Here is a 23093-nt window from a genome sequence, read left to right as displayed (position 1 = left end):
TTTTATGAGTGTGCTATATCACGTTGATTGGTTTGTGAATATTGAATTAAACTTGTATCCCTGGAATTAATCTCAGTTGATTATGATATGTGATCCTTTTAATGTGTTGTAGAATTCAGGTTGCTAATATTTTGCTTCTGTTTTGTAAATAAGTTCATTTGTGCCATTTTCTGAGATTGCACACATGAGTGATCTCATATGATGTTTGTCTTTCTCTGACTTAGTTCACTTAGTGCAATAATTTCTAGGTCTGTCCATGTTGCTGCAAATGAAAAGACTATTCATTTTTATGGCTAAGTAATATTCCATTGTGTGTGCATGTGTGTGTGTATACACATATGCACATGTATATATACACATATATATGTACACCATATCAGTGTATACATTGGGTTGCATGTATCTTTTCAAATTATTGTTTTCCTTCAGATACGCCCAGGAGTGGGATTGCAAGATCACATGGTAGCTCTATTTTTAGTTTTTTAAGGAACTTCTATACCGTTTTCTTGGTAGTGGCTGTACCAACTTACATTCCTAGCAACAGTTTGGGGGGTTCCCTTTTCTCTACACCCTCTCCAGCATTTTTCATTTGCAGATTTTTTTCGATGATGGCTATTTTTTAACATTGCAAAGTGGTTCCTCATTGTAGATTTTTTTGTTTGTTTATTTGTTTTCACTTTTTACAGCCGCACTTGCAGCCTGTAGAGGTTCCTAGGCTAGGAGTCAAATTGGAGCTACAGCCACCAAGCCTACGCCACAACCACAGCAACACGGGATCTGAGCCTCATCTGGGACCTACACCACAGCTTACAGGAAGGCCAGATCCTTAACCCACTGAGCAAGGCCAAAGATTGAACCTGCAACCTCATGGTTCCTGGTCAGATTCGTTTCTGCTGCGCTGCAATGGGAACTCACCTAGTAGTTTTGATTTGAATTTCTCTAATAATTAAAAATGTTGAGCTCTTTCATGTGCCTTTTTGGTCAAAAGGCTGCCTATGTCTTTGGATAGTAGCATTTAGTGCTTTTGTTTGAATTAATGTTGATAGATACTGTTGTTTTCTGGTTGGTTTTGTAGTTTTTTAATCCCTTTCATCTTCTCTTGTTCTTTCCCCTTCTTGATGACATTCTTTAGTGTAATGTTTGGATTCCTTTCTCTTAATTTGTGTGTTTTCTGTTAGAGGTTTTTGATTTGTGGTTACCATAAGGTTCATACATAACAAACTATGTATTTAATAGTCTATTTTAACTTGATGGTGGCTTAAGTTCAAATGCATTCTAAAAGTACTCTTCCACATGTTTTGTTTTTGATGCCATATTTTATATCTTTTTATTTTGTATGTCACCTAAATATCTTAGACACAGATGATTTTACTACTTTTGTCTTTTAATCTTTATACTAGCTATATAGGTGTTCGATCTACTATTTTTACTATATGTTTGCCTTTACCAGTTAGTTTTTCTTTATAAATGTCTGGTCTCTAGGTATGGTCTTTTCTGTTTAAAGAATTCCCTTCAACATTTCTCGTAAGGCCAGTTTAGAGGTGATGAACTACTTTAGTTTTGTTTCTGGGAAACTGTCTTTCAATTCTGAATGATAATCTTGCTAGGTAGAGTATTCTTGGTTGTAAATTTTCTCCTTTCTTACTTTATTTCTTGCTAATCCTTCTGGCCTATAAAATTTCTGCTGGAAAATTACAGATAATCTTATGGAGTTTCCCTTGTATATAACTCGTTTTTCTCTTGCTGCTTTTCATTTTCTTTGTCTTTAAATTTTTACATTTTAATTATAGGGTATCTTGGTGTGGGTTTCTTTGTCATCTTGTTTCAGACACAATATGCTTCTGGAACTTAGATGTCTCTTTCTTTATCCAGGTTTGGAACATTTTTAGCCATTCTTTTTTCTTTCTTTTTTTGTGTTTTTGTCCTTTTTTTTAGGGCTGCACCTGCAGCATATGGAGGTTCCCAGGCTAGGGGTCTAATTGGAGCTATAGCTGCCAGCCTATGCCAGAGCCGCAGCAACGCCAGATCCAAGCTGCATCTGTGACTTACACCACAGCTCATGGCAACGCCAGATCCTTAACCCACTGAGCAAGGCCAGGGATCAAACCTGCAACTTCATGGTTTCTAGTCCAATTCATTTCCGCTGTGCCATGAACGAGAACTCCCCAGCCATTATTTTTTCAAATAGGTTTTTTTGTCCTTCTTTCTCTTTTTCTCTCTTCCTTCTGGGACCTTTATAATGCAAATATTAGTATACTTGATATTGTATAAGCAGTCAATTTTTTTTTAATTTTCAATTTTTTAATTCTTACCTTTCTTTGCTGTTTTGAGTGATTTGTTGTACCATATCATCCTCATTAGTAATCTGTTCTTCTGCATCTTCTCATCTGCTATTGATCCCCTTGTGTATTTTTCATTACAATTATTTTATTCGTTAGCTCTGTCTCTTTTCTATATTTGATTTTTAAATTCTCACTGAGTCCATCTGTTTTTATCCCCATTCATTGAGCATATTGATGACTATTAATTCAAACTCTTCATTTAATAAATGTTTATTTTAATTTTTTTTTTTAAGTTTTCCCTTCGTTCACTTGGAAGATACTCTTTTGTTTCCTTGTTTTTCTGTGTATGAGGTATATCAGCTATATAGCCTGGTTTTGAGAGTGGCTTTATATAAATGGTATCCTATGGGGCCTCGTGGTAATTCTCTCCTGGCTGGTCACCAGAGCCAGGTGCTCTAGGAGTACCCCCTATTTGGGGTGCATGAGCCCTCCTTGTGATTGGGTCACAGTTGTTGCAGACAGGTAGAAAGTGTATGCTGGTCCTTGACCTGGCTGGCTCAGAAGTCTGTTCACAACTGCTGTAGGTGTGTTTGTGTGTGGGGCTGGCCCCTCAGAGCAGGGGTGCTGGTGCTCAGGCTAACCATAGGGTGGAGTCAGGTAGGAGCTGCTTTGGAAAACCCTGTCATGTTGGGTGAATTGGGTGGGTTGGACAGGGCTGTTTCTGAAGGGAATACTGGGGCAAGGTACAAGGTGTTAGCTAGGCTGATGAAAATTGAGAGAAATGGTACCTGTCAAGGTGGAAGGAGGGGTGCGGGGGGGGGGGGGGAAGATGCCTGCCAGTGCTGCTTTCTCTGGAGACGATTCCACCAGATTTCTGTCCCTCCAGCACATGCCCTAAAATTCATCATTAAATCTCCTTCTTTTTATATTTATTTATTTATTTATTAGCTTTTTAGCACCACACCCACAGCATATGGAAGTTCCCAGGCTAGCGATAAAATTGGAGCTGCTGACGCTGGCCTGCACCACAGCCATAGCAACACGGGTTCTGAGACCATCACAACTCACGACAATGCCAGATCCTTAACCCACTGATTGAGTCCAGGTATTGAACCTGCGTCCTCCTGGATCCTAGTCAGGATCACTAACCACTGAGCCACGAAGGGAACTCCTGAATCTCCTTCTTGTACCTAGGCTCTTTTGAAAGTGCTACCTCTGTGTTGGGCTTCTGGATGAGTGAGTTGGTGCATGGCCTTTCAAGAGCAGAATCTCAACTTCCAATAGACCTTTGGCTCTCCCCATGTGTATGCCCTGTTGGCTTTCAAAGCCAGATGTTAGAGGGCTCACCTTTCTGGTGTAGGTCCCCCAGGCTGGGGAGGCCAATGTAGGGCTCAGATTCCCCTCAGGGGGAATCTTCATGGTCGTGATACACCTCCTCCTTATGGATTGCTGCACTTGAGGTGGGGGTTCTGACTAGACTGCATCTCTGCTTCTCTGCCTGTCCTACATGTCTTGATGTGTCCTTTTCTTAATATCCTTATCTATAGAAAGTCTGTGCTGCTGTTCTACAAGGCATTCTCAGAGATAATATTTCTAAGTATTGTAGTTTTGGTGTGTTCATGGGAAGGGTGAGCTCAGGATCTTGCTACTCTGCATGTTGATCTGAACCTTCAGAAGAAGGCCAATTATGATAATCTCTTTTTCCCCCTATTTATAGTCATTCCATGCTTAATTAAATCTATTCTTTGTAACTGTAGTATTTCATATGCTTGCAGAGTCCTTTAACAAGCCTTTTCTAATCAACTTTTAAATTTTATTCCAATATTCTCTACAATACATTTTTGTGTAATAAAAAGCAAAGTATTTCCCTATTCCCATGTAAGAAAAGCCAGACCATTTACCCATTCATGGATATCTTGAGCCTGTTCTCAAGATATTTTTTCTTATTTAAAACAATTTATTATATCTTTCTTTGCTACAATAATTTTAATTATTTATGGACTAATTTTTTCTTCTTGGTAGCCCTGTGAACTTCACTCTGAATTATTATTTTATACATGGTCCTTGGCCTTGTGTACCTATAGAAATTTTGTGCTCATAAGGTTGTTTATGTTTGGTCTTTCTGTCTAGTTTATAAACTCTTTTTTCCCTCTAATTTTTTCTCCTAGCATATGAAGAAAGTCACATCTGGAAAAGATCTTCAGCAAATCATCTTAGAGCAATGCTACAGTTTTGTTTGTGTGAATGTAAGTGATTGAATGCATTGAGGATTTGTATAAATGTAATATGGAAGAGTACTTAGTTTCCTCGATTCTCAAATATTTGACAGTAAAATTTTGATAGGTTAGTTGTGTTATACAGTATGTTTTTGGAAATGTTATTTTTTATCTTTCGTAGTAGGGAAATATTTTCTAATAATTCCCATAACGAGAAGAAGGTGATATTTATTTAGATAATGTTTTCAATTTTCTGATATAAAGCAGATAGGAAATTTTGAATTAACAAACAATTTAAATTTTAATAGCTCTCATTTTATGGGTGTCCTTTAAAATATTTTGACAGTTTAAAATTAAGCTTGATAGGTATTTGAATGTTTATGTAAAAGCTCTCCATTTCTATCCTTGAATTAACTCTGAAGTCATTTATGTATGTCTTTTCACTTTATTTTTATAATCTTTCAGGTTATGACCTCTGATTTTGAAGAAACCCATAAATTACTGAATATGCTTGAAGAAAGTAATCTTTCCATTTTATATCCTGTTGTTGTTATTTCAGTAAGTGAATTTGTTCAAACTTGGGCTTTGTCCTTGGAATTCAACTTTTCTACCTTTTTCCTCTACCTCTCTTCATCAAAGCCATATGCACACAGCAGTTTAAAACCTAGTTCTTGTATTTTATTGTTACTCTTGTATCTCAACGTCAGTCCTCTGTATTACTTCCATAAATATTTGAATTTAATTTTCTGTTGACTTCTGTACAATTCCAATTCGTGTATTCCAGTAAATGTCAGATTTTTGGGGGTGGGTAGGCTACCTAGTATTCTGAGTCAAACTAAGGGAAAAGATGGACAATCCTCTAGTTAGGAAGGAAATGTCTACTAGAACTAGTTTGAGAATAGTATTGTATAAGTCTGTATACTATAAATCAACATACTTTAAAAACTGTAAAATGTTTACTTTAAATTGGAGAGTTGGAGTTCTCCGTGGTACAGTAGGTTGCCACGGACCTGCAGTGGCTCAGGTCGCTGTGGGGATGCAAGCTCAGTCCCTGGCCAGGTATAGTGGGTTAAAGTATTCGGTGTTGCAACAACTGAGGTGTAAGTTGCAGCTGTGTTTCAGATTCAGTCCCTGGCCTGGGAACTTTCACATGCTGTGAATACAGCCATTAAAACAAACAAACAAAAAAACACCAAGCTGGAGAATTGTAACTCTATAATTAATATTTGTTAACCCATTATTTTCTCATTGCATGGATAGACTCTGTGTGATGAAGTTAAGGTTATTAGTAAACTTAATAGGAATATTTCAATAGAATATATTTAGAATCTGGATCTTTTGGATGCAACAAATCACTGGAAAGGCAAAGAATGCTACCTTTTTGGATTGGGAATCACATAAATTGTCTCTGAATTTTTTCATTTTTTCTTTTTAGAAAAAATGAATGCTGCTTCTACGGCATATGGTAGTTCGCAGGGTAGGGGTCAAATCACAGCTGCAGCTGCCGGCCTATACCACAGCCACAGCACCATGGGATTTGAGCCACATCTGCGACCTGCACCGCAGCTCATGGCAGTGACAGATCCCTGACCCACTGAGTGAGGCCAGGGATCGAACCCACATCCTCATGGATACTAGTTGGATTAGTTTCCACTGAGCCACAATGGGAACTCCCATCTCTGGATTTTGAATTGTTCTGTAATCTATAATTGTTCAATATCTTTTCCTTCTGATGCTACTTTACCTAATGCTACTTTACCCCCAAAAGTTACAGTTTCCCTGTGACTTAAAATTTGACAGAACCATTCAAATATTCACCAAATACAGAGTTTTGTGGGAAAATCATATTAATTGTAAAATAAAAAACTTAAATTTGAGTCTAGATATCTGGGGACACAATTTTCACATTAGTTGTAAAAATACATAGACATATATACATATTAAGTGTAATGAATACATATGCAAACATATATGTATATGTGTGTACCTATCTATATAATTAAAAAGATATTATACATAGCAGTCAGCTAAGAGGCTATGTTTTCTCTATTTCACTTCCATCTGAGTTACTTTGCTGGAAGATTAAACCAAGACAAAAAGGATTCTACCATGGGGGATTTTTTTTTTTAAGTAAGGCTTTTGTTAAGCATTTTTAAATTCTGAGAAGAATGGTCAAAGAAGAGTTTGTTCAACAGGTAAATTTTTATTCATCAGAAAACCCATCGAAAGTGGCATCAGTGTCATAGAAAAATATCTCCATTTTTATTTGGGGATTATGTGAAACAACAGTTGTTGAATGCATGTATTGTAAATGTTTAAAGGCCTGTTTTGTCTTGGCTGAGATGAAGTGCAGTGGCCCTTTTTCCTATGCTAAATTTTATCAACTTTCATTTTCAGTTCATATGTAAGAATCAGCAAGATGCAAAGCAAAATTGTATTTGGCTAGGTGTTTGTGAGGATTTTTTCAACTAAGAGGCTATCTAATTAAGTTTGTCACTTGCAGTGTTGTCATGTTTTACTCTACAAGAGGAAATACTCAGAAGGAATGGGACTAAAGGTCAGTTTCACTGGGACATTTGTTTGACAAATACTTCAGATCATGTTCTCAGTGCTAAAAATTGATGTCAGACCTATACTATTGATTCAGCCCACATTACGTTTTATATTTTCATCTAGATATAGAAAAATACTTCGGAATTCCTTGTTAGCTGTCATCAATAGTCCTTGAAAAGGTACATGTGACTTGTAACCTCATCTGGAATATTTATCCCTTATAGGGAGCTAAGTACTAAAGGAGTAGACAGTTAATGGTGCAGAGTTCTAGGTATTTAGGCTGATTAGATTTTAGTTCTGGTTCTGCAGGTGTCTTGGTTGTTCAAAAATAACTTCTCCCTGGCTTTTATGAAAGCAAAATGGATTAGGAAATATTTAATGTAGGAGGTCTTTGTTATTGAAGATAGCCTGGTGGGGAGAGGCTACTGCTTAAAGATCCATGTTAAGAAAGGAACATAATTTTACCATGAAGAGTAAGACACATAATTGAGATTTTATTTGAAAAGAACTAAGATATTTGTTTAAATAATTTTATCTTCTATTTTAAAAATGTTATGTTTGCAAAATAAACTTTTTTGAATAATCTTGCAGATAGTTACAAGAGAATGTTGTGGCATGCTTCATTTCAAATAGTCATTTTGCAAAAATACTTTTGAATATTTTTAGTTTTGTAAAAAGGATTATCTATTACTACTTCATTCAAAATATCCTTTTAGATCATCTGCTTGGTCATTATTCTTACATCCTTTTTATGTATTTTAAGTAGTCTGATTTTGCCAGCTTCTTAATTGTTGATGATGTTGAATATGATTTAAGGAGTTTACCAGTGTTAATTTGATCAACTTTAAAAATCCTTTGTTCTGGAAGGTATAATTTAATTTAACAGTAGTTATATTGAACTATCAGAATTTTCCATGTTTCTGCAATCAGCGGGAGACTGACTGATGGTAAAATAGGTATCAGCATTAAAGTGGGCAGAGATAGTTGGGTGGGGTCACTTTATACGTTTTGTGTTTCTCAGTCCACCTCTGCGCCTTAAGATATTTGTTATGCTATGTGGTCTTTTAACTGTGAGCCTTTGGGAATACATACTCAGACATCAAGCATACTTTGTACTTGCCTACCCTGTATTTGAAAGAAAAAAAACAAAAACAAAAACCTCTTTCTTAAATTAAAAACTGGTTGACATGAAAAAATTTAGACCCCTTTCTATGTCTTTGAACAAGAAAAAACCTTACTAAAATCAATGCTTTCTTTCATAAAATTGTGTAGGAATTATCTGTAAGGGTCATTTCAGATGTGATTTCTGTTGCTATTTAATCTATCGCATAATTTATTGAGGAGCAAAGATTTTATCCTGAGTTGACTGAGGTTTTTTTGTTAGCCTCTCTTCCTTGTGGTTACCAGGGGTGTGAGTATAGTACTGCTAGCACCTATTTCAGATTTCAGCTGTCAAGACAGTCATCTGAAAGCCCTTTTCGGAATCATCTGATACAATAGCTATCAATATGGGACATGTTTAGCTCTGTGTTCTATCCCTCTTACATGTTTTCGTTCATTACTTAAGTAGCGATAAATATTTAGAAAAAGCAATTATTTTAAATGTTAAAAAGTCAATTCATAAAATTTCAGATATAAAAATCACTCCCAAAAACATAGGCTTTTACTTAAATTGTACAAGACACAAAAGTGCTAAGAGTCTGAATTGTAGGCTGAGTCTTTGCTTAGAAATTAATGATGACAGAGGTATTTTTTCCCCAGCAATGGAGAGGAGAGTTTGAGCAGCTAAAACTAACATAACCGTTTTCCATCCAAGATTACATAAAACCAATTGTAAAACTATCAAAATATACCTTCTAGGTCCAAAAAATAAAATAGAGATTCTAATTTATTTGGATCTGGCCAGATTTCCACAAAATATCCTTCAGTACTACTATCAAATGAGACAGTGAACAGTATATTCTTATTTACTCAGTGAGCATAGCTAATACACTGAAACAATAAGCACCAAAAAATGTTTAGTTTTTAAAAGCAGAAAGCAGTCGGCCACAAATTTAAATAGAGGTTCGAAATTGAGAACTTAAGCAAACTCTTTTAATTTTACTTGATAAAATAGTTTATCACTTTCCATAGCAAAATTATTTTATGGTAATTACCTGGATAATTACTCTAAAGCTTTAATTTCCTCTGACAGTGTAGACAGTAATTTTATTGGTGCTTTAAGGAGATAGGAATCTTTTCATGAATTTACTTTAGCAAAAAACAAATTCCCAATGGAATTTTAATGCTTTGAGAAACATAAATAAACCTTCGCAAGTGCCTAATTTAGTTCTAGTTACCGGGAAGTGGTTTATTGACATAACAGATCAAAATATATGATCTTTAAAATACTTCAAAATGTTTACTATTTGAACATGTCAGCAAATAAAAAAATAGAAAACCGCTATTCATTGACACTTGATACTTTCACATCTGGGGAAACTGTCACAGAGATAAATTGTTTCCAGAAGCTTTCATGGCTCACCAATAGCAGAGCCAGGAACAGAATCAATCCAATGTGCAGTTTATCATATACACTTGTTACTTTTATGCTCTCATGAATGTGTTAAATAATACGGAAAAATATTAAAAATATACATATACACACATATATGTGTTTAATTTTTTTTCCTAATAAAGAACAAATGACAGTTGGAAACACATATTGATTTCTTCTTTTAAGTCTAATGGTTTCTTTCTTCAACTTCACAGGATACTGAGCCTTTATTGAATATAAGTTAAAAAATCTGTGATCCTGTTAAATCCCTTACCAGAACCCAGAATATGTATTTTTCACTTTTTACTTAACTCCTTGTTCTGTATATTTCATTCTGTTAACCTTATTATTACTGTAGGAAGAAGACGTGTTAAGGCACAATTTCTTAAAAAACAAGGAAGGTTTGGTAAATTCTTACTGCCTTCATATTGGCTTTACTCTTTACAGGGGACAGTTTACCCTTGATCAAAGCAGGTTTGGACTGCAGGGTCCGCCTAGAGGCAGATTTTTCTCGATAGTAAATACTAGGTTACTACACAATCCTAGAGAGCCTGTGGGAGCAGAGGAACTGCGGGACGGAGGAGGAATGACGTACTCTGAGGCTATTAGTTATAAGTGAATTTTCAACTGCACAAAGTGTTGGTGTCCTTAGCCCCCACATTGTTCAAGGGTCAACTCTATGTCTTTGGTGTCTAGTTTATGTATTTTTTTTAATGGATAGTGTGTGTGTGTGTGTATGAGAATTTAATAGCCAGTGAATGAACTAGGGAGTAAGTCCAACTCCCTTTTCTACTCCAGTCTCAACCATGCTGTTACTGTAGCCTTAGGGATACCTTAATTTTTCCCTTATAGAAAATTATAAGTTTATTCCATATTAAATTTTTATAATGTCATGACTTAGGGTACATTAAAGTTTTCTCTTTTATCTTTGTATACAGCTTTAGTGGCAATCACTTCCACAAATTCTACATATGTTTTCATTTGTTTTCTTCTTATACAGTAAGTCTCAGGTATTTCCTGTCTAAATCAATAATAAAATCTAAATAAATACTGGTTTAAAATGCCTTTAGAGCCTTTTTGCAATTTCAGTCAAGAGGGGATTCCTATCTAACACAAAGTTGAGGAATGATGAAGTCATTCTTATGGGAGGTGTTGAATAGAAAGAATTGACTTTTTTTTTTTTTTTTTCAAGTTTTGGGAGGTATTTGCTTACAGCTAAATGGGTTGCTGGAGAGTTTGTGTTAAGGATATAGAAATTCCCTAAGATTAATTGTGATGGACATGTAACTGGTGATGAGTAAGGAACTGATTCTTGCAGGACATACTTTCTGGTAGTCTTTATTTTAGTGAATAGAGGTTACTTATTTTCACAGAAAATGAATTCCAGAGGCCTTTTTCTCATTTTCTGAATAATTTTTTTTATCAATTAAGCACAAGGTTTGGAATCACTATTTAATTTCTTACTTTAAGTAGTTTACTGAATGTGATCAGATGGGCAAAGTTGTTTTTTGAATTTATTTGCCTATGCTGTCCTAGTAAATCAGTTTATAACATTTAACATGAAATGCTCAGGAGGCAAAATAAATGAAACCAACCTCCTTTGTTAGGTGGCTTATTAATTTTTGCCCTAGAAAAGGAAATAAGCAATTGGTTTGGTAATTCCATTTAAAAAAAATATGCCTGCGATTCTTCTTATGAGATTTGTTTGTGTACTGGATTCTATTTTAAATGATGGAAATAGCATGTAGCTTAATTATGTTATGCTATTTCTTTACAAAGATGGGACCAAATACATTTTCAATACCATTTATTATTTTTAAATTACATGTTATACTTCTGTCATTAATTATAAATTAACAAATACATATGTTAATATAAACATGCCAGGCCTGACTTTGATTATAATATCAAGAAGGATTTTACTTCTTAGAGAAAAATAAATTATATTCTTGTAAAGGAGGTGTTGAAAGAATTGGCTCTGACTTTAAGGAGATCTTTGGTGTGGTAAGGATGTGAACCTGGAATGGGGTTTAAGGTACAAGTACTAGGAATGCAGATAACAGGTGTCTATTAGCCTGCCCAAGTTATTTCATGTCTCTGAACTTTAGCTTAGAATCTTTATCTGTAAGAGTAGGATGCCCTTGATTGTATCTAAGTAGCTTCTCTTTCCCAAAAATATTATCTATACTGCAACATCTTGTGATGTCTTTTTACCTTTGTATGATCCACCATGGATGACTTTTGTATACAGTAAGCAATTCAGATTATTATAGTCATGTCAAGTATGAAACAGGTGGTATAATATTCCTTGTTTGAGCAGTTTTTAATACCTTCTGTATTTTAATCTTCATCGCAAGACTCATGGGATTTTTTCAAATGGTGGTTTCTTTTGTATTTGTCCCTTGTTTTCTTTTCATAATTTGGTTTTTATTAAGTCCAGTTTTTTCCTTTTTGCATTTGTCCCTCTTTTTTCTCTCTCTGTAACACGAGCTGTGAGATTTTCTCCTCTCTCCCAAGGAATCTATTTTTCCAAGTTTAGCCCAGGCCCTACTCTCTAAAAAATAATTTATTGGAGTTCCCGTCGTGGCGCAGTGGTTAACGAATCTGACTGGGAACCATGAGGTTGCGGGTTCGGTCCCTGCCCTTGCTCAGCGGGTTAACGATCCGGCGTTGCCGTGAGCTGTGGTGTAGGTCACAGATGCGGCTCAGATTCCGCATTGCTGTGGCTCTGGCGTAGGCCGGTGGCTACAGCTCCGATTCAACCCCTAGCCTGGGAACCTCCATATGCCGCTGGAGCGGCCCAAGAAATAGCAACAACAACAACAACAATTACAACAACAACAAAAGACCAAAAAAAAAAAAAAATTTATTAATCATTAAAACTCACACCAGTGCTATTTCTTAACTATTCCTTTTAAACTTACTTTAGGTGCTATCTAGTTAGCAATTGACAGGGACTTACTCTAGTCTCTTCATTAACTAATTACATGCTTAATATTAATTCATGTAACATTTATTGAACATCTGTGTGCCAGGTATTTTTACATGTAGCTCATTTAATAATGTGATTTTTAAAAAGATTACATTATACTTCAGAAGAATATGTCCAAAAATGCTAATTTTCCAGATTATTTTATCTTCAATTAAGGAAATAAGTTTACTTACCTATTTTTGCTTTATTGAATGATGATTCATAATAGCATGAGCTTAATTAAATGACCAGAGTCAGCCTGTAAAGTGATGTAGTGGCCCGGAGTTTACAGGACCCTGATCATGGTCCCTTCTTACCCACTACTCCAAGGTAAGAACTTACATTAGGTCTGTTTGAGAAAGGAGCAGTTTAGCCTGGAATAGAAGATCAGCGTTGATCTTAGGTATAAAGGAGAAAGCTGAAATTTGCAGGACTGAGTGGTGTCCAGCTCTATGAAGAGTAAATGTAATATCCTTTCTCTTTGGAAAGAGTAACACATAGAATGTTTTTAATGAAACTTTCCCTGAATTAATGTTTTACATTCAGAGAGAAACTAGAAAAAATAAAACAAAATCTTGCCTGTGGTTTGAATCATGAGCAGACAGGAAGATGGTAAGAATATTCTAGGCCTTAAGCTCTATTCCCTTAGGGTAAAAATCTATAACTACCTAAAAATAGATTACTTTGGCAGTTCTCTGGAAGCCTTAACTGTTATTTTATTGAAAGAATGGAAAGGTGATGGAATTAATGCAAAAGCTTCTTGATTCAAACATGCTTTGGCTTCAACCCTACTTGCAATAACTTTATGTGTGACACTTTTGAAAAGTATAGTGTGATTCAATTTCACAAGCACCGCAGGTTTTATTTTATAGGATTTTGAAGCTTATCCCAAATGCTGGGATACGTTATTCACTGGTACCTGCTAAGGTGGAATGCAACAAGTGTTGCCAAGATAATGCTAGTGTTGGTGATAGACAATTCTTAGTTGGGAATGACAAGACTGTTAAGCGTGCTTGTCTCTTCTGAGTATTCTGAGTGTTATACTCAATTTCTAGAACTTTCGAGAAAGTACAATAAATGTTTTTTTCTTAGAATTTAATGTGTTTACTGTAATAACTGAGTTCTAGGGCTTTTGCTCAACCAGTGAGAATCCATTGATCTTGTGTTATTCTTCCCATTTGTAAGAAATGGAACTCTCACTACATTTACAATTCTCAGAACCTCCCACCCCAAATGTGGCCTGCTAATGCATATTATTAGTATAATTATGTTAATGTTGGTTGTAACAGACTTATTGAATGTTTGAAATAATGGGTCACTCTCCTTTTCTTTTTATTTTCTTTAAAAAAAAAATGATCCCATTTAGTCCTCAGAGCAGTCCTGGGTTGATTGTCATTGTTGCTATTATCCTCAGTTCAAGAATAAGCATTGTGCTCATTTCGCTTTACCACATGACATTCTCAAGGGATATCAATACTTATCCTTTTTAAGTAACAGCTGATTGTTAAAGAAGAAAAGGATTTAAAAAATCATTTAGTAGAATGCTCTCATTTTATAAGAGATAATTCAGGCCATTTTCTTTGCCTGGATCTGAGATAAATTTTTATGTTAAGGGTTGGGAAATTTTTCTCATAAAGGGCCAGATAATACTTTAGACTTCATGGGTCTTGGCTGCCCTATTCCACTCCACAGCTGTAGTGTATAGGCAGCATAGACGAGATGTCAAAGCACCAGTGAGGCTATGGCAGCAAAACTTGACTCACAGAAAATAGGCGGGAAGCTGCATTGACCCCGGGGCCCTAGTTTCTTGAACTTTGGCTTAAATTTTCAATCTGAAATGATCTCTTTGCCACATTTTACGTACTACCTTTATTAAAGGATCATCTGTTAGACATTCTTTAATAGACATATACTCTCTGGGTCTTCAAATTTCATGATTTAAAGTATTAACTCATGTACCAATTCCTCTGTTTTTACATCTAATGCCATTATTCTGTTTTGACAGGAATGTTCAAGTGCTAATGCACTTTTAAACTTAATAGTTTAAAAAACTGAAATTCATCTTCTTCCCTCAGGAACTGTCCCTCTTAACAGTCTTTTATTTTCAGTTTTGACCTTATCGTAGCCACCATGACAGGTTTTTCTAACCACAAACCTACGACACTCTTCTCATGGTCAGGAAGGGAAAAATTCCCCTCGTTCCTCCTGGTTCTTTAGGCTAGTCTAATAAATTGAACAAGGCAGATTAATAGGAAAAAAAACCTAATTTTTTAGGTACAAGTTTCTCACAGATATGATACCCAAGAGTGATCAAAGCAGGCTGTTTATATACCCTTTAGACAAAGAAACAACAAATTGGTGAAGAGAACTGATAAGACAAAGAAACTTAGGCTTGGGTACTAAGTACTGAAGAAGCTCAGCAGAGTTTGATAAATAGACTCCGTGGCCCTGAATTCCCTATCTCAGGCCATAAGGGTGTCTCCTTACTTCCTGGTATGGAGAGAGTAGGTTCCACATGGGAAATTATTTCCTGCTTTGAGGAGACATAGTGGAGGCTTAGAGTATCTTTCTTGTAACCAGTGCTTCTCAAGTAACTTTAGTTAAAAATAATCAGTGTGTTAAAGTGGTTATTTTAGGGTGGGCTGCCCTGAACCCCAACATTATTTAAACCTTCCAGAGGCTTCTTATCCCCTCCTGGACCAAGCTCAGTCAGATCATAAAGGTTTGGGCTGGTTTGGCTCTTCCTTGATTTCATCATCCTTATTCTACTTTCTTCCCTGAGCAGTTTGCCCTCTAGTGATACTGAACTACTCTCGTTCTGCACATGCACCATATTACCTGACACATCTGTGTTTACTCTGGTGAGTTTTGCTACCTGAGACATCACTTTTCTAGATCTTCTTTGATTGACTCTTGCTATCTTTAAAGTTTGAGTGACAGTATTTCCTTTTGGAATCCTTCATTGATACTCCCTGTGCTGAGTCATTTTCCCTTTCCCAACGCTGTGTGTGTAGGTATTCAGAAATGTTTATTAACTTGAACTTGCTTTGACATTTTCACTTACAAATATAGGTACATAGGAGTTCCCATTGTGTCTCAGTGTGTTAAGGACCTAATGTTGTCTCTGTGAGGATGCAGGTTCAATCCCTGGTCTCACTTAGTGGGTTTAGGATCAGGCATTGATGCTAGCTGTGGCATAGATTGCAGATGTGGCTTGGATCCACTGTTGCGATGGCTGTAGTGTAGGCCATAGCTGCTGCTCCGATTTGCACCCCAGTCTGGGAATTTCCATGTGCTGCAGGAGCAGCCAAAAAAAGAAAAAAAAAAGACAAATATTAGTACATTAAAAACAGAATCAATTATTCTTAGAAATTCAGAGTACTATAATGGGCTTCATCGTTGTTTGCTTAAATGCGTATAGTCTTTATTTGTGAACTCCAACAATACGTACTTTTTAAAAAAATCAGAAATTGCTGATCTTAATGGACTGCAGGCAACTTTAATAACTGTTGCTTAGACAGTAATAAATTTTACCATGTAAAATGAAATTTTGACAAGTCACTAAAATATATAAAAATTATGTACTAAACTCAGTGAAGAATCACATACTTTTTGTAATTCAGTGGTTTATTTTCTCTGACAATTTCTCAGTTTTCTCGAACATAAAAATACATAAATATAGTGTTAAATGTTTCAAATAATATAGCTAAATTAATCATTGCTTTATATTGGGATTGCTTTTAACTTTTGGTTCTAAAATTTGTTACAGATGATACAGATGGTGAATAAGTTAATTGTAGTTGTATGCAATGCTTCAGGTAATTGCGGCATAATACAAAAATGGCAGAATTACCATTCTCCTCATAGGAGAATCAGTTGTGTGAAATAATCTGAAAAAATGTTGATTTTATGATTACTTGTACATGTTTTAAAGTAATACTAGGTTTTTCTATTGACTGTTTGAAATACGTAGTTCTCATCCCACTACTTCTTTGATCTTTTCAATAAGGATCTGAAAAAAGTGTACACAAATATAACACTTTTACTCCTATAAAACTTGTTGTTGTTGTTGTTGTTGTTGTCTTTTTGCCATTTCTTGGGCCGCTCCCGTGGCATATGGAGGTTCCCAGGCTAGGGGTCGAATTGGATCCGTAGCTGCCAGCTTATGCTAGAGCCACAGCAACGCGGGATCCAAGCCGTGTCTGCGACCTGCACCCCAGCTCATGGCAACGCTGGATCCTTAACCCACTGAGCAAGGCCAGGGATCGAACCCGAAACCTCATGGTTCCTAGTCGGATTTGTTAAGAACTGCGCCATGATGGGAACTCCAAAACTCACTTTTTAATTCTTTGTATCAATAGAAACATTTAAATCTTTTGTATGGTTAATATTTTAATGCAAAGTACTATTTTATTTTGTTGCACGCTCTTATTTCCCAACCTACTAGCTTTGCTGGTAGCGTAAGACTTAAAAATTACTGTTAGGTATTTGCTCTGAGTGTCCATGATAGCTTACAGCTTAATTAGTTTCTATTCATCAGAATTGTTAGTTGAATTTCATGATGGCATAGATTTAAACTTGATCTAAAGTGAAGTGATTGAATATTTAAAAGCTTGTTTTTTCTTTTTCAAAGTACAATTCATTAAATTAATTTTTTATTAATAGAGTCCGCATAATTCATAAGTAGTTAAAGTGAGATGGATGTTTTTCTAAAGATTTTGGTTTTATTTTAATCCTTAAGATAAACTCTTACTTTGATCTGATTAATATTGGCCAGTTTCATTAGTTATTAGATTTCCCTTGAATTTCTTTTACAAAGTGATGTTTTGAAGATGTTGGGCCTCATTCATACAATATACTTTTCTGTACACATATGTTGGTAATTTTCCAGTATCTAGTGTGTGGATTCAAAGAAACTATGATCTATCTACTAGTTCTTTATTACTCAATTATTTAATAATTACCAGGACTTTGATTTTGACCATCCTTCTTTCCACTTTGGTGGGCATTAAGCAATACATTGCTTAGGTATATACTTAAGCTTCACAAATTGACTTTCTTTTTAGTCAAATAAACAAAAGGTTTCTTTTCCCTTCTACCACAAATCCTGTCTCACTTTTCAGTCCTTCCTGTGAACATGGACTCAGGAATGAGACAGAAGTGTTAAATGTGATATTACGGGACATTCCTGATGTTTTAAAGAGCATTGTATGTGATCTTAACAATTGCCCTTTAATGTACCTGTCCTCAAAGACAAGTGAAAAATCACATTTTAAAACATAAAAAAATTAATTGGAGTTCATCCGGGACCAGGTATATATTAAATGGTTGCTAAGACAAATATAAAGCATGTGTAGAACTGAATGTAGAGGACTTGAGGCACAGAGAAATCTTTTCCAAACTCTGAGTGCCAGAAACCTCGCCCACCCACAAAGCTATGAAGCTCCCCACATGTTAAATATTTAAGCTGTGTACTAGTTTATAGGAGTAAATTCTTTACCTTCAAAACAAATGAAACTACATTCTTTTTTTGGAGGGTGGGAAGCTAACCTTCTTTGTGTGTGCATGGAAAAGAACATTCAGAAGTGGCATCCTAACTGGAGAATATTATTTTTACTGTAATTTACATGTAGCAAATTAGTGAATGGTGCAAAAAGAGACTGAAGAATATCTACTTGATGTAGCTATAAGCAAATGTGTAGAACTCAACCCAGATGAAATATTTTGCTGCATTTCAATGGATGCAAGCCTGTCTAAACTGTACGTTTGTTTTATTAAGGCAAAAACATTTACATTTCTGGAGTTATCATGACCATTTTGCAAACTTCTGCTACAGTTGTATAAACCTGCTTTGTTTTTAGAATTAAAACTGATTGCATTGTACTAACTGAATGTTTTCCTTGAACTTGTAAGTAGTTGGTATATTTTAAAATTCAGAATGAGTAGCAGTGTTATGTATATGCTTAAATTTTATGTTATGCGTATTAGGAAGTAAGTACATCTGCTAGAGATTATTTTCTGATTTTCATGATGTCATCAGGCTTTGCCACGTGGTTAAAGAGAATGTTGAGATTCATCCTATTTCTTCATGCTTAGATTTTGTCAACATGATAATATATTTCATAAGGTGAATGTCCGTATCTGTTTCTTTAAAACTTGCTTATGTCAACTAGCATAATGTTCAGCAATACTGTGTATTCAGAAAAGGGTCTGTGTTACTCTCCTGTGTTCTACTACTTGATGTCTCAAAGTTTCCCTATAATTTAAGTACTTGGTTTAGTGGTGCAAAAATTGATAAATATTAACTTCTTTTAAAAAGAACTGGGAGACCAAAAGGGGGAGATCCCATGCCCTGTGATTACAGTCGAGTCCAATAAGTAGAACAAACACTCCTTTTCTTTCCTGGCAATGGACTCAGGGAATGGAAAGCCACCAAGCCAAGGACTCTTTGTTTACCACACCCTCCCACCCCCAACTTCCTTTTCCCTTCTAAAGCCGCCTTCTTCCCTTGCTGTGGAGGAACTTGCACATGGCTCACCATAGTTACAGACCCCAGATTGTAATTCTGAGCTGATTCTGAATAAATAAACCTGTATTTGTCTTACGTCAGGGATGGGGTACATAGGTAGTTTGTAGGTGTGTAAATACTTTACCTAGAACTCATTTTTATGCTCTCTTTCCTTAATTCATGGAATCTGTGGTGAACAGCACTAGCCTACTGATTTAAGTGCCATTAACATTTTTTCTTTTAAAGGAGCTAAGGTGTATTGAATCTTGCAGACCTATAGCAGTAGTGAAGGTCTTCTAGTCCCAGTTTAGAATCTTATGACTTGGTGAAAACTTTTGAAAACTATTGTACCATGTTCTTCATTTCAACCTAGATATTTTTGCTGCAACACCTATTTCTGTAAGAAAAAAAAAAAAAAAGCTGTGTGACCAGTAAATAGGGAGTTAGAGCTGTTTAATGTGGCATGGCATCAGCTCATGTGCAAGTTTTCCTGGATAGAAACAGCCAGAAAAACAGGAATATAGGTAACCTTTTAAGATTATAGATGGAAAGAGGAACACCCTCGATCAGCTGCTGCACTGAAGCAGAAGCCTTTGACATTAAAAAAAATTTTGATATGTTAGTTTCTAAGTGAAGTGCAGTGAAACATTTTTCTGTGTTGATGGATTTGGGTATTGTTTTCTTGGAATGCAGTCATTTTTTGCTTTGTGTATTCAAATCTATGTTTTTAGTGATAAGGTTATTGTTATTATAAGTTTTCTTTTTTATTATATATAGTTTTCTTTATCCGTATTAATGGCATTTTGTCTTAAACCCTACTGTACCATGTTATATTGCTATAGCCTTCATTTTTGATAGTTTTTGCAAGATATGCCTTTATCTTACCAGTCCATGCATAAATATCTAGTGAAAACTCTTACCCTCCACCAGTTTCCAGGCTTCAGAGCCATACCATGACTGAAGTTTCCAAAATTGTCTCAAGTTTGGAGAATTAGCCTGCTTTTTGTTGGTAACCCCACCACCAGCAGTTTTAGTTTCAGCTAGATATTTCACAGTCGTAAGACTAGAAGAAGCCTCCTTAGCACTAGTTTTCTCAACTTTGTGAAAGACTACAGGGCAGGAACAAAGGCAGGACAGAGATGGACATGTCCTTCTGCTTTAGCTCTTGAGCTCATAATTTCACATTAGTATAGGAGCTCTGTCCCCCCGCCCCCCCTTCTCCCCCTGGTTTGGCTTCTCAAGGGTGAGGGAAGATCATAGAAGGTGGTACATGACACATCCTTTTAGAAGGGCTTAAGCTACAAATAGGAAGTGACATCATTTTTAACAGCTGATAGTTATTAGCTTTCAGGTCCCAGCTGGGAGAACCCCTGGCTGCAGGTTGAACTACCTTGAAGGCAAGTAGTTCATTCACAGTTTTTTGAGCCTGGTTGTGGTTCACTATTCAGAAGTTACTTTTACTGTTAAGTAATGCTGCCTGGTTTAAAAAAAGAAAAAAAAAAAACTGAAATGTCACCTTGTCAAGTTTTCAGGGAGACAGAGCTAGGGAAGGTTAAGCCCAAGCTTGCAGGGTTACATTGGCTTTTCTTCAGTTATTCAGATAGAGAAACCTGAATGAAACCTTTCTTTCCTTTTCATCTTCCAGATTGTTTTTTGTTTTGTTTTGTTTTGCTTTTCATCTTCTTTTGGTTTCTTTACGGATTGAACATTTTAGGGGAGAAAAGTCTTTAATGTCATCCTAGATTTTAAGAGGAAGCAGCTGTATGTGTATGTCTTCAACCAACTGTGCTTAATGAAAAGTTCCCCCAAAATAGTTATTGAATATCTACAAAATTAATAAACATTGCACATCATCTCATAATACCTTTAAAAATGGATGTTATATAAGTAATTTTCCCTAGTAAAGCAAAATGCAACATGATGGGTGAAAAAAACCCTCATTCCCTTGTTTTACAGAAAAAACATATTAAGATATTCTGTGGTATATATTCTAAAGAGCATATTTCCATATGAATGAAGGGAGAGGAAGGGAAGGGATTAGTATAAGAGTTTTAGGTGAAGTATATTATTTTATTTTATTTTTGTCTTTTTGCCATTTATTGGGCCGCTCCCGTGGCATATGGAGGTTCCCGGGCTAGGGGTCGAATCGGAGCTGTAGCCGCTGGCCTACACCAGAACTACAGCAACTCAGGATCTGAGCCGTGTGCTGCAACCTACACCACAGCTCACGGCAACGCTGGATCCTTAACTCACTGAGCAAGGGCAGGGATCGAACCCGCAACCTCATGGTTCCCAGTCAGATTTATTAACCACTGAGCCACGACAGGAACTCCGAGGTGAAGTGTATTTTAAAATGCTTCTAGTTATTACACAATTGAACAAATTATAATTGCGTTTTTTAAAATTTATATTGATACAGAATGCACATATTTCTGAGTGTTCATTGGATATGTGTATTTGCATTTTAAATAGTTTATTTTGAGGCTGTTGTGATTTAGGTCTTTGATGACCCATAAAAGGCAATCATTACTGTAAAACCTCAACAATTTGGGAAAAAGAGGACAGATCACCCTGAGACCTTAAAGTTTAAATGAAAATAATGTTTAAAAATAGTTATTTGAATAATTTTAAGGAAAACACTAATACTCTAAAAAAATTATATTTAAAAAATTCTTCTGGATTTACTTTAAGAAATTATTATTTGTTAGATTTCCAGTTATTTATATTTTTTTTTGCAAAATGGAATTATTTATTGCAATATTAAAGAGATAAAATATTACAAACTATTATAGCAATAATTTAACACTAATAATAAAGGCAAATCTACTTTGAAAGGGGTTCTTGTAAAAAATTATGTCCTTGGATTAACTGTCCCTTAAATTTTATTGCTAGTTTAATTTCTTAACATAATTTATTTCTCCCTAGCCTAGTTTTAAATTAGAAATTAGCAAGTAAGTTGAGGAGTTCCCGTCATGGCGCAGTGGTTAACGAATCCGACTAGGAACCATGAGGTTGCAGGTTCCATCCCTGGCCTTGCTCAGTGGGTTAACGATCTGGCGTTGCCGTGAGCTGTGGTGCAGGTTGCAGACGTGGCTCGGATCCCACGTTGCTGTGGCTCTGGCGTAGGCCGGTGACTACAGCTCCAATTCGACCTCTAGCCTGGGAACCTCCATATGCCGTGGGAAGCAGCCCTCGAAAAGGCAAAAAGACCAAAAAAAAAAAAAAGAAATTAGGAAGTAAGTTGAATGAATGTATGAAGTAATATATTCTTTAAACATTTGACTCTGACAAATTTAAATGGAATATTAACGTTTTATATCTTCAGCATTGTGTTCTCAATGAGTATTTACTGCATCTGTGTTTATAAAGGAGGATTCATTTTATTAAGTATTTATGGTGTGAAAAGATTAACTAGAAATTAACACAAATTGATAAAAATAATTTCAGTATTTTTTTTTCTTCAAGAGAAAGTGAATGGAATGGTATTCTAATTGTTACCTTTTACATTATGTTGCAGGTACATTTTCTTGATTATAAATCGGTACCATTTGGTCAGACAATGGAAAACCTAATGCCCATTAGAGAATTTGCCAAGGAAGTGAAAAAAAGAAATATTTTATTATATGGCCTTCTCATATATTACCCACAGGTAGGTAAAATATTAGTCTTTTCAGATATTATGTTCTGTAGACTAGTTTTAGTGGTGGGAATCTGAGTTTGTTAAAAGCAAAGAAATATTAATAAAAATTTGGGTTAAAAAGTATATATTCATATTCTTCAGTAGATAGAAATTCTTGACTTTAAGGGAAAATTAAAAATTAAAACATGTTTTGATGAGGGGAAAAAAGATGAAAATTGGCAAATATTTCACACTAGCCCACATAGAATTGCCAGATATGCAGATAAAAAATAGAGAATTCCCAGTTAAATTTGAATTTTAGATAAATAATAAAGTATGTCTCAAATTTGGGATTTGAAATGTAGATTTCAAATTTAGCTGGGTTTTTGTATTTAACTGTCGAGCCTA

The 23093-nt window shown here is 35.5% G+C and overlaps 1 protein-coding gene across 1 annotated transcript in view; it reads left to right on the top strand.

Annotated features, from left to right (window-relative positions):
• The window catches only part of CRPPA (CDP-L-ribitol pyrophosphorylase A), a 301491-nt gene that overhangs the window by 165848 nt on the left and 112550 nt on the right, over window positions 1-23093 (top strand). Inside the window, exons 7-9 of the mRNA XM_047753666.1 lie at window positions 4451-4528; window positions 4964-5056; window positions 22584-22715. Coding sequence (XP_047609622.1) covers window positions 4451-4528; window positions 4964-5056; window positions 22584-22715 — 303 coding nt within the window. The remainder of the gene's footprint in view (window positions 1-4450; window positions 4529-4963; window positions 5057-22583; window positions 22716-23093) is intronic.

The sequence above is a fragment of the Phacochoerus africanus genome, chromosome 11 (genome assembly GCF_016906955.1).
Source record: "Phacochoerus africanus isolate WHEZ1 chromosome 11, ROS_Pafr_v1, whole genome shotgun sequence".
Taxonomy (NCBI): Eukaryota; Metazoa; Chordata; class Mammalia; order Artiodactyla; family Suidae; genus Phacochoerus; species Phacochoerus africanus.
The sequence above is the reverse complement of the archived record's forward strand: the minus strand, read 5'-3'. Positions and strand labels throughout refer to the sequence as shown.